This window comes from Oncorhynchus gorbuscha, linkage group LG11 (genome assembly GCF_021184085.1).
Source record: "Oncorhynchus gorbuscha isolate QuinsamMale2020 ecotype Even-year linkage group LG11, OgorEven_v1.0, whole genome shotgun sequence".
NCBI classification, from domain to species: Eukaryota; Metazoa; Chordata; class Actinopteri; order Salmoniformes; family Salmonidae; genus Oncorhynchus; species Oncorhynchus gorbuscha.
Genome location: NC_060183.1, coordinates 30,329,317 through 30,343,001, shown reverse-complemented (window position 1 = coordinate 30,343,001; position 13,685 = coordinate 30,329,317). Strand labels below are relative to the sequence as shown.

The following is a 13,685-nucleotide window of genomic DNA, read 5'->3' as shown; positions in this document are numbered from 1 at the left end:
GCAGTTAACACAGGAATTAAATAGTTTTATTTGGACATGATAGTTGTTTTCACATTCATAGCCAAAATATCCTTTAAGCAGGTACAGTGTTACGTGGTTTCCTGACACAAACTCCTTTTTCCTCACAGATTCAGTCTGGCTAGTCACAATCGGGACGATTCAGAGTTGAAATAAGCACCTGCAACTCGGACTTGGGAGACTTGGGTGAGAATTTGAGTTAAGCACACAGATCTCAAGTCTGAATCCTGTCCAACTTCTCTTGCTCCCGAGCTTCCAGATAAATGCATTTTTCTTAGCACTGAAACGCAATGTCTTAAAATAACTGCAACCATGACTTTTGTACAGTGCATAAGATGAGCAGATCTGGTGTTAAGATTTGTCTGCTCAATTCAAATTTCCAAACGTGCAATATATCCTAACGTGAAATGTCCATAATATGTAATATGACTGTCAGTCATGGGCCTGGATGTTGTCCCAGACCCGCACCACGTCTAGGCAGTCGCTCAGGGCTTCTATCAGAGATAAGGCTGCCTCCAGCTGGGCTTGTGGAAGCTGCGTGGGTGTGTGGGACACAAACTCCAGGCCAGCGGACACAGTGCGCACACCCAGTTCTTCCAGCGAGGTCCGCACCTTCTTCAGCTCTGTCATGTCACACACAAACTGACAGAGAGAGAGAGAAAGTAATGTATTGATGCTGGATAGGACACTAGTTCAAGGGTGTACAACTCAGACCCTCGAGGTCAGGTTTTAATTTGTCCCTGGCACAAGGTTTCCTTGTTCAACTTATGTTATACATTGACATGAAAACCCCTAGGTTGTGTTCATTAGGGTGTTCTAAAATGGTTTGCAATGGAATAATCATCCAGGTAGCCCCTATTTCAATCAATTTCCCCCCATGTTTGGTGGCTAATGAACACAGCCCTGGATTTTCCATAGTCCAGCAGGTCTGCAGCCCTCGAGGGCCAAATCAGTGCTCTCCTGCATGTATTGACCCTAACCACGTCTCACCTGTAGGAGGGACTTATCATCCTCATCCTCTGTTTCTTGGACGTCCTCGGCTCCCGCCTCGATGGCCAGTTCCAGAGCTCGTTCGGACGACACACCCTGCCCATGTGCCACCACCACCCCCTTCCTGCTGAAGTTATGACGCACCCCGTCACACAGCGCTGCCCTGTGGACAAACACAGAAAAATAAACTATGGATCAGTAAACAGACTCTGGCTCTCTGACATAGTTTTCATTATGTTGCGAGTAATTGCATTATCTAAACTGAACATAAGAAACACTTAAAAACATTTACCAACACCCCCCCCAGTCCCTGGTCTGACCCATGTTTGCTGAGCAGATGTTTGAGATCCTGGTGACTTCGGGTGTTGTTGTCAGTTAGCATATCGATGAGCAGCATGCAGCCACCAGGCCCCCTGGCTTCATACGTGTGCTGGGTTCCTGCCTTGGACTTTTCCTGAGAAGAGGACAAAAGCAGAGGTGTGGACTCGAGTCACACGACTTGGACTTGAGTATGATTCGAATCACAAATGTTTCATGAGCTGAAATAAAAGATCACAGAAATGTTCCATATGCACAAAAGATTATTTGTCTCAAATTTGTTTACATCCCTATTAGTGAGCATTTCTCCTTTGCAAAGATAATTCATCCACCTGACAGGTGTGGCATATCAAGAAGTGATCGTTACACAGGTGGACATTGTGCTGGGGACAATAAAAGGCTACTCTTAAATGTGCAGTTTTGTCACACAACACAATGCCACAGATGTCTCAAGTTGAGGGAGCATGCAATTGGCATGCTGATTGCAGGAATGTTCACAAGAGCTGTTGCAAGAAAATTGAATGTTTATTTCGCTACCATAAGCTGCCTCCAACATCTATTTAGAGAATTTGGCAGTACGTCCAACAGGCCTCAACCGCAGACCACGTGTAACCATGCCAGCCCAGGACCTCCACATCCAGCTTCATCACCTGTGGGATCGTCTGAGACCAGCCACCCGGACAGCTAATGAAACTGTGGATTTGCACAACTTAAGAATTTCTGCACAAACTGTAAGAAATCTTTAGACACACCAGGGTCTTGACCTGACTGCAGTTCAGCGTCTTAACCATCTTCAGTGGGCAAATGCTCACCTTTGATGGCCACTGGCACATTGGAGAAGTGTGCTCTTCATGGATGAATCCCGGTTTCAACGACGTCAGCGTGTATGTTGTCGTGTGGTTGAGCGGTTTGCTGACGTGAATAGAGTCCCCCATGGTGGAGGTGGGGTAGTTCCTGCCAATATCCAGCAACTTGAACAGCACAGCCATTGAAGAGGAGTGGGACAACATTCCACTGGCCACAATCAACAGCCTGATGAACTCGATGTGAAGGAGATATCGGGCTGCTTGAGGCAAATGGTGGTCACACCAGATACTGACTGGTTTTCTATCCATGCCCCTACTTTTTTAAGGTATCTGTGACCAAAAGATACACATCTTTATTCCCATTCATGTGAAATCCATAAATTAGGCCCTAATGAATTGATTTAAATTGACTGATTTCCTTACATTAAACGCAGTAAAATCTTTGAAATTGTTGCATTTATATTTTTGCTCAGTGTAATTGTATCATAATGCATTATATCCGAGTGTTACAAGTGTTACAAAAACATTTCACTTGAATCATTCCGTCAACTTACTGCTCCCTTGATGGCAGCTTCTATGGACACTTTGGGCATGTTCTTGCCTCGGCATTGCTCCACTACATTTGCCAATGCTAGATTGAATTCTGGATTACTAGATCCTCCTTCTGTAGAAAACAGAATTAACAAGCAAATCTGGTTGATGCAGCACCAGTCAAAGCATTCCACATAATGCTCACATATAGTGCATTGAATTGGAGCAAACAAGTTGTCAGTCAAGCTTACCTTTGACTGCAATTCTTATCATCATCCCAAACTTCATGAACATTCGACTCCGGGCTGCATCTTTGGGTCCTTTTATATTTTTCACCTTAGACCACTTATTATGACCAGCACACAAGTTAGAGCACAGATGTAGTGTTCTCACAGGATGGGTTGTCCAAAGAGGGTAGCGACATGACACCGTCAGGTTTGTGCGGACTGGACGAATCCTTGCGCCCGTGTAATTGATGGCGGTCAAGCGGGCAAGTCGACGTAAACACAGAGGCAAGAAACCCCTCAACACCACTGCCCATCCCATTGCCCTGAGTCAGAAAATGAAAATGTAAGGGCATTGCATTGACAAACAGTAGTATGTTTGGTATACATGCGAGAACCAGAAGAAACACGTGGACGTATGTTCAAATGAAAAAATTGCTTATGACAGTTGCCTCGCTTTTATGTAACACAAAAAAAACTACATTTGTTAAGCTTAGCTAGCTAGCTAACGTTACTACTTGCTGCTAAGAAGACCACATAAAAAGTACCTACATTTGATAAGCTTAGCTAGCTGACGTTACTACTTGCTGCTAAGAATACCACATAACAGTATGTCTGCTATCTTACTAGCTATAATGCCTGTTCCTAATGGAAAACGTATGAATTATTGAATGTATCACATTTTCCGTAAACGTACACTTTATAAAGAGTAAGTGTTGGTGTCCTTTGAGGTCAAATTGACGCTTCCGGGTTGTCTAGTGACGAAAGAAGCGGACCTTTCAAAATAAAAGTCTGCCATTTAAAGCTTTACTGTTGCCACAAGAGGGCGACAGACAATATTTCCAACAGTAAATGTTATCGTCAGCATGTGTATAGACATTATTTAAAGGGTGTCTTTTGGTTGTAAAAAAACAAGTCAACATTTCTTACAGACTCTCAAAATGTCGTTGTGATAAAATTAGAGGTAAAGTGATGCACATTGTTTTGTTATAATCATGTTAACGCCAGTTTCTAAGATTTAATTTCCATTAAATACATAGATTTTGAGTGATATAAAAAACAAGAACCATCTTCATTGTTAATGTTTTTGTTGTAGAGAACTTTAAAAGCGAATTATTTGCATGACTACAAATCTTTTTTCAGAGTAATACATTGTTCTCATTGAATGACATTGTTGTTTTAAGCATGTGAAAATGTAATGGGATGCATTTGCTCCATGGTGTATGTTTTTGGTGCGTGGCCCCCGTCTTTGATGGACTATGGCTGTTCTGATGATATACATTCTAAGAGATAACTATGGCCTTTTGAACAGAGCCTATTTAGAGAAGGAGAAAAATAGATACTGAGGGAATAGAGAACAAACCTGAGATACTGAGTCACCCGGAGAGGCAGCTAGGGAGAGTAGTCTACACAGCAGAAAAGGAGGTGTGGAGGGAGAGAGAAACACAGAGAGAGATACATGATGGGGATTGTTGGCTGCACCAGGCAAGCAAAGAGTTAACTGAGGTGGAACGCCAAGAGGACAGCCCATTCCCACAGTCAACAATGGAAGGAGCTGCAGTAGATGAGCAGCTCTCCTACTCTTCCCTCCTCCCCTTACTAACTAATATCATGCTCACACAAAGGAACATGGCAAAGGTACTCATCCCTGAGATACATGAGGAATTCCATACCTAGTCACTGGGACCTGACCTTACCAATGGTCATTGTTCACAAGAGAAGCACTACATGCAGAAGATTGCAAAAAGAGAAGAGAGTTCGCATTGGAAGACTACCAGTGGTTAAAGAGAATCCTTTACTTAACTTCCACAACTGATTCTATTTTCACTCTCAGCTGTGCGGGAGAAGCTGGACGTTTTGATTAAATAACTTCCCATCCAACAATGCCATGGTTCACGTGGTGCCATTCATGAGAAGGATAGAAGGACCACCTCCTGCCTAAGCGTTTAGCCTCTTTGTGAAACAAAGTCACGACATCATCATCACTGTCAGTGAGACGTGTGCAGGCACCAAGGTAATAGGAGCGGCAATGGGACACAGCCTCGGGGACGACCACTCTACATGTTTCGGGGGACGTTTCCCTTCGCTGCACCCTAGAGAGGATAAGGAGTTGTGAGCAGGGGGTGTCTTGGTGATTAAAAGTTTTGGTTCAGGTTGAAGGTCAAAAGGAAGTCATGGTGTCCATGGGGAGAATCAGAATTGTTCTCTGCTGCGTATTGATGAATGTCAGTGCAGTGGTAAGTATCCTACCCATCTAACTGCTAAATCATTTGTATTGATTAATTGAATTGATTGATCGATTCATTCATTCATGTATTAGCAATTTTTAAGAAAGCATTCAATGTATTTCGGCAACACTTTATAATATGAGTAAGACGTTATAAATGCTTTATATATTACCACATGCTCACATTATCAAACGCTTATTAATGTTTCCAAGTAATGAAATACATATTTATTAATAGGAAGCTTATTAGGCCTAATTTGTTTTTCTCCTGTAAGACACTGATCATGTGTGATATTAACTGATTATCTACAACGCACATGAGATGGAGATAGACCTATGTTGGATATGCTTTTACAAATATTCAGATAGCTGCCACTGTATAATTGAGAAGTGCCTCATTGTTGAAACAATGTAGTCAGTGATCATACTGTATTATGCCACAGGCTGCACGTTGCTGCTGTTCCACTTTTGACAAACCTCTTATGAAAGGACTTTTCAAGTTTTCACCCAACCTCTTCCATTCACAACTATGACAGAAAATATCATGCATATTTCACACCATGTTTGAATGCCATAAAATGGTAAGTAGCTACGTTGCATTTGATGACCTGTGTGGCTCAGTTGGTAGAGCAGGGTGCTTGCAACGCCAGCGTTGTGGGTTTGATTCCCACGGCAGACCAGTATGAAAAATGTACGCTCCGGATAAGAGCGTCTGCTAAATGACCAAATTTAAATGACATAAAAAATAATAAGTGCATTAAATTTGATGTGTAATACCGTTGCTGAGGCATTTCATCTTCTGAGTATATCATATGTGATGACTGGGAAGCCAGTCATCAATAAGACAAAAAATCAATAACTCACATAATTGATGTGGATTGATATTAAAATAAATAGTCAATTGAGTAGTTATCCATGCAAACATGGATAAATAGTCAATTGACTTACTAGTTAGTTATCCATGCAAACAAAGAGAGTGCTGCGGCTCTTTTTTGTGCTAAGCCTAAACACAGATTTGTAGTGAAGTGTGTATTTTCACACAGATGACTGTAAGGAAAGGTGGCAAATCACTTTTCAGAATCAAAAATCCCTGAAGTGCAGCGTTGACCTTTGAGTTTCTACTCTTTACATTGCTAATATTTCTTTATCCAACATGATTTACATGGCTAACTGTGTAAATGGGGGCTTGGAACAGAACTATAAGGACCTTGAATAACAATGAAATGGCTGGATTTCCAGTATTTTACAGTTAGCTAAATTTGCTACAGTATGTTAGCATTTGGCCACAAGGCTAGTCCATTGCCAATCATTGCTTTAAAGTCACAATCATGATACATAAACAAGTACAAATTCATGATTCCTGTGCTTATACACAGTGTTGACCTTATATAGTGCCGTCAGAAAGTATTCACACCCCTAGAATTTTCCCAAATGATGTTGGGTTACAAAGTGAGATTAAAATGGATTTAATTGTAATTTTTGTCAACTATCAACACACAGTAATCTGTCATGTGAAAGTGGAAGAAAAAAATCTAATATTTTTTAAGCATTTATGGAAAATAAAACACCAATATGTCTTGATTAGGAAAGTATTCAACCCCCTGAGTCAATACATGCTAGAATCACCATTGGCAGTGATTACAGCTGTGAGTCATTTGGGGTAAGTCTCTAAGAGCTTTGCACACTTGGATTGTACAATATTTGGCCCTTATTCTTTTAACAATTCTTCAAGCTCTGTCAAGTTGGTTGTTGATCAATGTTAGACAGCTATGTTCACGTCTTTCCATAGATTTTCAAGCTCATTTAAGTCAAAACTTAGGCCAAACTTAGGCCACTCAGGAACATTCAATATCGTCTTGGTAAGAAACCCCAGTGTATATTTGGCCTTGTGTTTGAGGTTATTGTCTTGCAGAAAGGTGCATTTATCTCCAAGTGGCTGTTGGACAGTAAACTGAACCAGGTTTTCCTCTAGGATTTTGCCTGTCCTTAGCTCTAATACATATTTTTTGTACCTCCTTTTTCTCCCCAATTTCGTGATATCCAATTGCGATCCAATTATGATCTTGTCTCATCGCTGCAGCTCCCCAACGGGTTTGGGAGAAGCAAAGGTTGATTGAGTAATGCGTCCTCCGAAACATGACCCGCCAAACCGTACTTCTTAACACCCACCCACTTAACCCAGAAGCCAGCTGCACCAATGTGTCGGAGGAAACACAGTTCAACTGATGACTGATACAAGCTTCCTTATTTCACTCTTAGGTTAGTATTGTGGAGTACAATGTTGTTGATCCATCCTCAGTTGTTTCCTATCAGAGCCATTAAACTCTTTATCTGTTTTAAAATCACCATTGGCCTCATGGCGAAATCCCTGAGTGGTTTCCTTCCTCTCCGGCAACTGAGTTAGGAAGTATGCCTGTATTTTTTGTAGTGACTGGGTGTACTGATACACCATCAAAAACATAATTGATAACTTCACCATGCTCAAAGGGATATTCAATATTTGCTTGTTTTTATCTATCAATAGGTGCCCTTCTTTGCGATGCATTGGAAAACCTCCCTGGTCTTTGTGGTTGAATTTGTGCTTGAAATTCACTACTCGACTGAAGGACCTTACAATTATCAGTATGTGTGGGCTCCGGAGCTGGAGTAGTCATTCAAAAATAAACCACTAATATTGCACACAGAGTGAATCCATGTAACTTATTATGTGACTTGTTTAAGCAACATTTTTACTCCTGAACGTATTTAGGTTTATAATAAAATAAGTTGAATACTTTTTGACTCAAGACATTTGAGCTTGTCATTTTTTATTAATGTAAGGGTTTTCCTGTGGTGAAGGAGAAGTGGACCAAAATTCAGCGTGGTGGTTATTCATGTTCTTTAATAAAGGAACTAGACATGAAATAACTAACAAAACAATAAATGTGCGAAAACCTAAACAGTCCTATCTGGTGCAAACACAGAGACAGGAACAATCATCCAACAAACAGACAGTGAAACCCAGGCTACCTAAGTATGATTCTCAATCAGAGACAACAATGACACCTGCCTCTGATTGAGAACCATACTAGGCCGAAACATAGAAATACCCAAAACGTAGAAAAACAAACATAGACTGCCCACCCAACTCATGCCCTGACCATACTAAATAAATACAAAACAAAGGAAATAAAGGTCAGAACGTGACAATTAATTTGTAAACATTTCTAAAAATAAAATTCCACTGTCATATTATGGGGTATTGTGTGTAGATCAGTAACACAACATTTCAATGTAATCCATTTTATATCCAGGCTGTAACAACAAAATGTGGAAAAAGTCAAGGGGTGTGAATTCTGTCTGAAGGCACTGCATAAATGCTTATATTATGGTGCCTGTGTTTTTACACAGTGCTTATGTCATAGTGTTTGTGCTTATACTCCCCTGTCAATATTCACGTAATAAGAAGGAATTTCCCTAAACCACCCACACCTTGGCGGAAAAAAATCTGTCTTCCCTATTGACCCCCGTTATAAAATAACCAATTTCTTCTCCTGCAAGGAGAGCCCTGTGGCTTCAGGCTATTCATTGAGGGAGAGTGGGGAAGTACACATAGCTATGTGTGTGGAAAACATATAATCACAAGTAAGACATTCACTACTTGAAGCTGTATAGAACGTTTGCTTGTGTTGTTGGCCATGGCTGGATTGCTAATGTTGTGGTCGGTAGCTACCTAGCACTCATTCACGTGGCTAACGCCGTCATTAAAATGGTTAATCAGGGACAGGGTAGCCCTACAATATTAAGATTTTGTAAGTAGCGGGAGCGCTGGGGAGCTAGCAATGTTGAAAAGTCATCTTTAGACATTGTACTTTTCTTACATTAATTTGACTAAAACAAAGCAGACAACAAGAAAGTTGTGTTTGAAAAAGGTCAAGTTTTTTTGCTATGAGCTGATGGAGTAACCAAGGTAACCACAGGTTGTTTTCCCAATGGGAGAACAACTGTCTGCTCTCATTGAAGCCACGGAAGTACAAGGCCGAACGCATTACGGCAGGCATTGTTATTTTATTTTAGGGGGTAGATCAGCTTTAATATTGCAGATGGTTTGTAGCTTCCATTAATGTAATTGTTTGCATAATTTTCAATCCCCATTTATTGTTTTGTAAATATACACTACCATTCAAAAGTTTGGGGTCACTTAGAAATGTCCTTGTTTTTGTACATTAAAATAACATCAAATTGATCCAGAAATACAGTGTAGACATTGTTTATGTTGTAAATGACTGTTATAGCTGGAAACGGCAGATTTTTTATGGAATATCGACATAGGCGTACAGAGGCCCATTATCAGCAACCATCACTCCTGTGTTCCAATGGCAGGTTGCGTTAGCTTCATCAATTTCTACCTTCCTCTTAGTTTATCATTTTAAAAGGGTAATTGATCATTAGAAACCCCTTTTGCAATTATGTTAGCCTAGCTGAAAACTGTTGTCCTGATTAAAGAAGCAATAAAACTAGCCTTCTTTAGACTAGTTGAGTATCTGGAGCATAAGCATTTGCGAAACATTTTGTTTACCTTCATTAGGCAACTTTGTTCCAATATTTCTGTAATTCACATAGTTATTCATTATGGATCCATAACTAAAAGAAACATCGTCATTTTTATAGAGTATTTTTATCATTATTTTATTAAGGAAAGCATAAAGATGCCACTATTAGTTACATTGTTTTAGTTTGAATGTGCAGACTGGCACTAAGAACAGAACAGTGGGAACGTTTCCCTACTCTATTCCCTCGCCATTATTAGTGCAATGCCCCTTAAATATTTTGGAGATGATTTTGTTTTCAAATAATGTCAAATGAGCAAGAAAAAGGCCATTCTTGAAATTTGGGTGAGACATTGTTACTCATTTGTTAATAAAGCCTGTTTGTTTTGTAGAATTATTTATTTCTGTTTTTAGAGGGAGAAAAACCAAAAATCATGTCACGGGTCTCCCAGTTGAGGCCAGCATAGATATTGAACCAGCATCTGTAGCAACGCAGCTTGCACTGCTATGCAGTGACTTAGACCATTGCACCACTCAGACACTGTACAATGCAACCGGTCAGGAGTGGCCTACAGTACTACAGTAAGACCAAAATAATCCTAGCAAAATAAAAAATAATAAAAACCTTACTAAAACTGTTGTTACACTGAGTAATACTGAAGTTGTGCACAATTATCAGTTTCTATTTAGGTTTGTGTTGCCCATTCAGAGACACAATAGGACCCAAAAGCATAATCAGTGCTCTAGCTCCCCCTTGCGCTGGTCTGGAGCAATGAAGTGGTGACGCAGGGTACCGTACTAAACCACAAATGACCTCTAAGTCTCATGGCGTAAGCTCTGCAACTTTAAAGGATGAACCACTTGTCACGCCTTGGTCATTGTATCTTGTGTTTTTGTTATATGTTTGGGTAGGACAGGGTGTGACATGGGTTTATATGTTGTATTTCGTATTGGGGTTGTATTAATTGGGAGTGTGTATTATTAGGGGTGTGTCTAGTTTGGCTTGGCTGCCTGAGGCAATTCCTAATTGGAGTCAGCTGATTCTCGTTGTCTCGGATTGGGAACCGTATTTAGGCAGCTTGAGTGCGCGTTGTATTTCGTGGGCGATTGTACCTGTCTTAGTGTTAGTCACCAGATAGGCTGTATTTGTTTCACTCGTTTGTTGTTTTCGTATTTTCAGTTATCTCATGTACCGCATTATTCTTCATTAAAAGTCATGAGTAACCTACACGCTGCTTTTCGGTCTGACTCTCTACAAACAACAGACAAAGTTCATTACAGAATCACCCACCATTCACAGACTGAGCAGCGTGTGAACTGGCAGGACCTAAAGGAGGACGTTATGGACAACAGAAGCAAGGAGTATACTACGTGGGAGGAAATCGACAGGTGGGCGGCCGACCCAGAGCGAGTGCAGGAGCCCGCCTGGGATTCCCTACAGCAATGCGAAGAGGGCTATACACGTATGGAATCGAGAAGGAAAGCATTGCTATACAGAGCGAAAACCGAAGGTAAAGGGGGAAAGCGCAGAGAGAGAGTGGCTGAGAGAATAGACCTGAGCCTACTCTCCCTGTTAATCGTGAAGAGCAGTTGCAATGGGAGAGACTGCATCATTTGGAGATTTGGACATGGGAGGAGGAATTAGACGGTCAAGGACCCTGGGAGCAGCCGGGAGAATATCGCCGTCCCAAGGAGGAAATAGAGGCAGCTAAAGCGGAGAGGCGCATGTATGAGGAGGCAGCACGGCGACGCGGTTGGAAACCGGAAAGTCACCCCCCAAAAAATATTGGGGGGGGCTAAAAGGGAGAATAATTATGCCAGGTAGGAAACCTGCGCATACTCCCTGTGCTCACCGTTGGGCTAGAGAGACCGGGCAGGCACCGTGTTATGCTATGGAGCGCACGGTGTTTCCAGTGCGGGTGCAGAGCCAGCTGCGACACATACCAGCCCTTCCTATTGGCCGGGCTAGAGCGGGCATCGAGCCAGGTAAGCTTGGGCAGGCTCGGTGCTCAAGAGCTCCAGTGCGCCTGCACGGTCCGGTCTATCCAGAGCCACCTCTACACACCAGTCCTCCGGTAGCAGCTCCCCGCACCAGGCTTCCTGTGCGTGTCCTCGCGCCAGTACCACCAGTTCCAGCACCACGCACCAGGCCTCCAGTGCGCCTCGCCTGTTCAGCACAGCCGGTGCTTTTCTCCCCTCCTGTGCTATCGGAGTCTCCAGCCTGTTCAGCGCAGCCAGAGCCTTTCTCCTCTCCTGCGCTGCCGGAGTCTCCTGTCTGTCCAGCGCCACCAGTGCTACCAGTCGGCCCAGCGCGTCCAGTGCGCCTCGCCTGTTCAGCGCAGCCAGAGCTTTTCTCCTCTCCTGCACTGTTGGAGTCTCCCGCCTGTTCAGCTCAGCCAGAGCCTTTCTCCTCTCTTGCGCTGCCGGAGTCTCCTGTCTGTCCAGCGCCACCAGTGCTCCCAGTCGGCCCAGCGCGTCCAGTGCGCATCGCCTGTTCAGCACAGCCAGTGCTTTTCTCCCCTCCTGTGCTATCGGAGTCTCCAGCCTGTTTAGCGCAGCCAGAGCCTTTCTCCTCTCCTGTGCTGCCGGAGTCTCCTGTCTGTCAAGCGCCACCAGTGCTACCAGTCGGCCCAGCGCGTCCAGTGCGCCTCGCCTGTTCAGCGCAGCCAGAGCCTTTCTCCTCTCCTGCGCTGTTGGAGTCTCCCGCCTGTTTAGCGCAGCCAGAGCCTTTCTCCTCTCCTGCGCTGCCGGAGTCTCCTGTCTGCTCAGCGCCGCCAGTCGGCCCAGCGTCACCAGTCTGCCAGGATCCACCAGAAGTGCCAGTCTGCCAGGATCCGCCAGAAGTGCCAGTCTGCCAAGATCTTCTAGATTGGCCAGACAACCTGAATCATCCAGGTCCACCAGCCAGCCAGGATTTACCGGAGCCTAATACCTGCCTGAGCTTCCTCTCAGTACTGAGCTTCCTTTCAGTACTAGGCTTCCTCTCTGTACTGGGCTTCCTCTCAGTACCGGGCTTCCCCTCAGTACTGGGCTGCTTCGGTCCCGGGCTGCCCCTCTGTCCCGGGCTGCCCCTCTGTCCTGAGATGCCCCTCTGTCCTGAGATGCCCTGCTGTCCTGAGCTGCCCTGCTGTCCTGAGATGCCCCTCTATCCTGAGTTGCCCCTCTGTCCCGAGCTGCCCCTCTGTCCCGAGCTGCCCCTCTGTCCCGAGCTGCCCCTCAGTTATGTGGGGATCAGGGTGAGGACTATTAGGCCATGGTCGGCGGAGAAGGTGGATTATCCTAGGACGCGGAGGGGAGGAACTAGGACATTTATGGAGTGGGGTCCACGTCCCGAGCCAGAACCGCCACCATGGACAGACGCCCACCCGGACCCTCCCTATGCTCTTGAGGTGCGTCCCGGAGTCCGCACCTTAGGGGGGGGGGGGTTCTGTCACACCTTGGTCATTGTATCTTGTGTTTTTGTTATATGTTTGGGTAGGCCAGGGTGTGACATGGGTTTATATGTTGTATTTCGTATTGGGGTTGTATTAATTGGGAGTGTGTATTATTAGGGGTGTGTCTAGTTTGGCTTGGCTGCCTGAGGCGATTCCTAATTGGAGTCAGCTGATTCTCGTTGTCTTGGATTGGGAACCGTATTTAAGGCAGCTTGAGTGCGCGTTGTATCTCATGGCGATTGTACCTGACTTAGTGTTAGTCACCAGATAGGCTGTATTTGTTTCACTCGTTTGTTGTTTTCGTATTTTCAGTTATCTCATGTACCGCATTATTCTTCATTAAAAGTCATGAGTAACCTACACGCTGCTTTTCGGTCTGACTCTCTACAAACAACAGACAAAGTTCATTACACCACTGCACAGATAAGGACTTAGTGTATAGGTCGCTCAGGTGGGTGTCAAGGGTTTAGGGTTGGGGACTGTTCCATCACGATAGCACAATAAATAAACCAACTAAACTATATTTATAATTGACTTAAAAAGGTATATCCCATACCTGCACAGAATTGAAATCACTCTCTTACAATCCCTGTTCACAAATACACATG

General features: G+C 43.6%; 2 protein-coding genes across 4 annotated transcripts in view; one reads left to right on the top strand and one right to left on the bottom strand.

Moving 5' to 3' along the window:
- Positions 1 to 8: 8 nt before the first annotated feature.
- LOC124048484 (translational activator of cytochrome c oxidase 1) lies at positions 9 to 3,653 on the bottom strand. 3 transcript variants are annotated; one of them, XM_046369323.1, is made up of 6 exons: positions 3,585 to 3,653; positions 2,915 to 3,213; positions 2,687 to 2,796; positions 1,329 to 1,462; positions 1,009 to 1,171; positions 9 to 660 (listed from the first exon to the last, which is right to left on the bottom strand). In XM_046369323.1, the coding sequence occupies exons 2-6, from the start codon at positions 3,207 to 3,209 to the stop codon at positions 451 to 453; spliced, it is 912 nt and encodes a 303-aa protein (XP_046225279.1). In that variant the 5' UTR covers positions 3,210 to 3,213; positions 3,585 to 3,653; the 3' UTR covers positions 9 to 450. The 3 variants fall into 3 exon arrangements, with proteins under 3 accessions (XP_046225279.1, XP_046225278.1, XP_046225281.1); XM_046369322.1 differs by having other exon boundaries at positions 3,440 to 3,614; XM_046369325.1 differs by lacking the exon at positions 3,585 to 3,653 and adding an exon at positions 2,139 to 2,462 and having other exon boundaries at positions 2,915 to 2,935.
- Positions 3,654 to 4,778: 1,125 nt separating this feature from the next.
- pth3r (parathyroid hormone 3 receptor) overlaps positions 4,779 to 13,685 on the top strand; it is a 66,142-nt gene continuing 57,235 nt past the window's right edge. Inside the window, exon 1 of the mRNA XM_046368067.1 lies at positions 4,779 to 5,124. Within this exon, the coding sequence (XP_046224023.1) occupies positions 5,062 to 5,124 (63 nt within the window). The 5' untranslated portion in view covers positions 4,779 to 5,061. The remainder of the gene's footprint in view (positions 5,125 to 13,685) is intronic.

Coding starts and splice junctions, on each gene's coding strand:
- LOC124048484 (XM_046369322.1), bottom strand. Junction 1,463..2,686: donor AAGCTGCCATCAAGGGAGCA/GTAAGTTGACGG, acceptor TCCTCTTCTCAG/GAAAAGTCCAAGGCAGGAAC. Junction 661..1,008: donor ATGATAAGTCCCTCCTACAG/GTGAGACGTGGT, acceptor TCTCTCTGTCAG/TTTGTGTGTGACATGACAGA.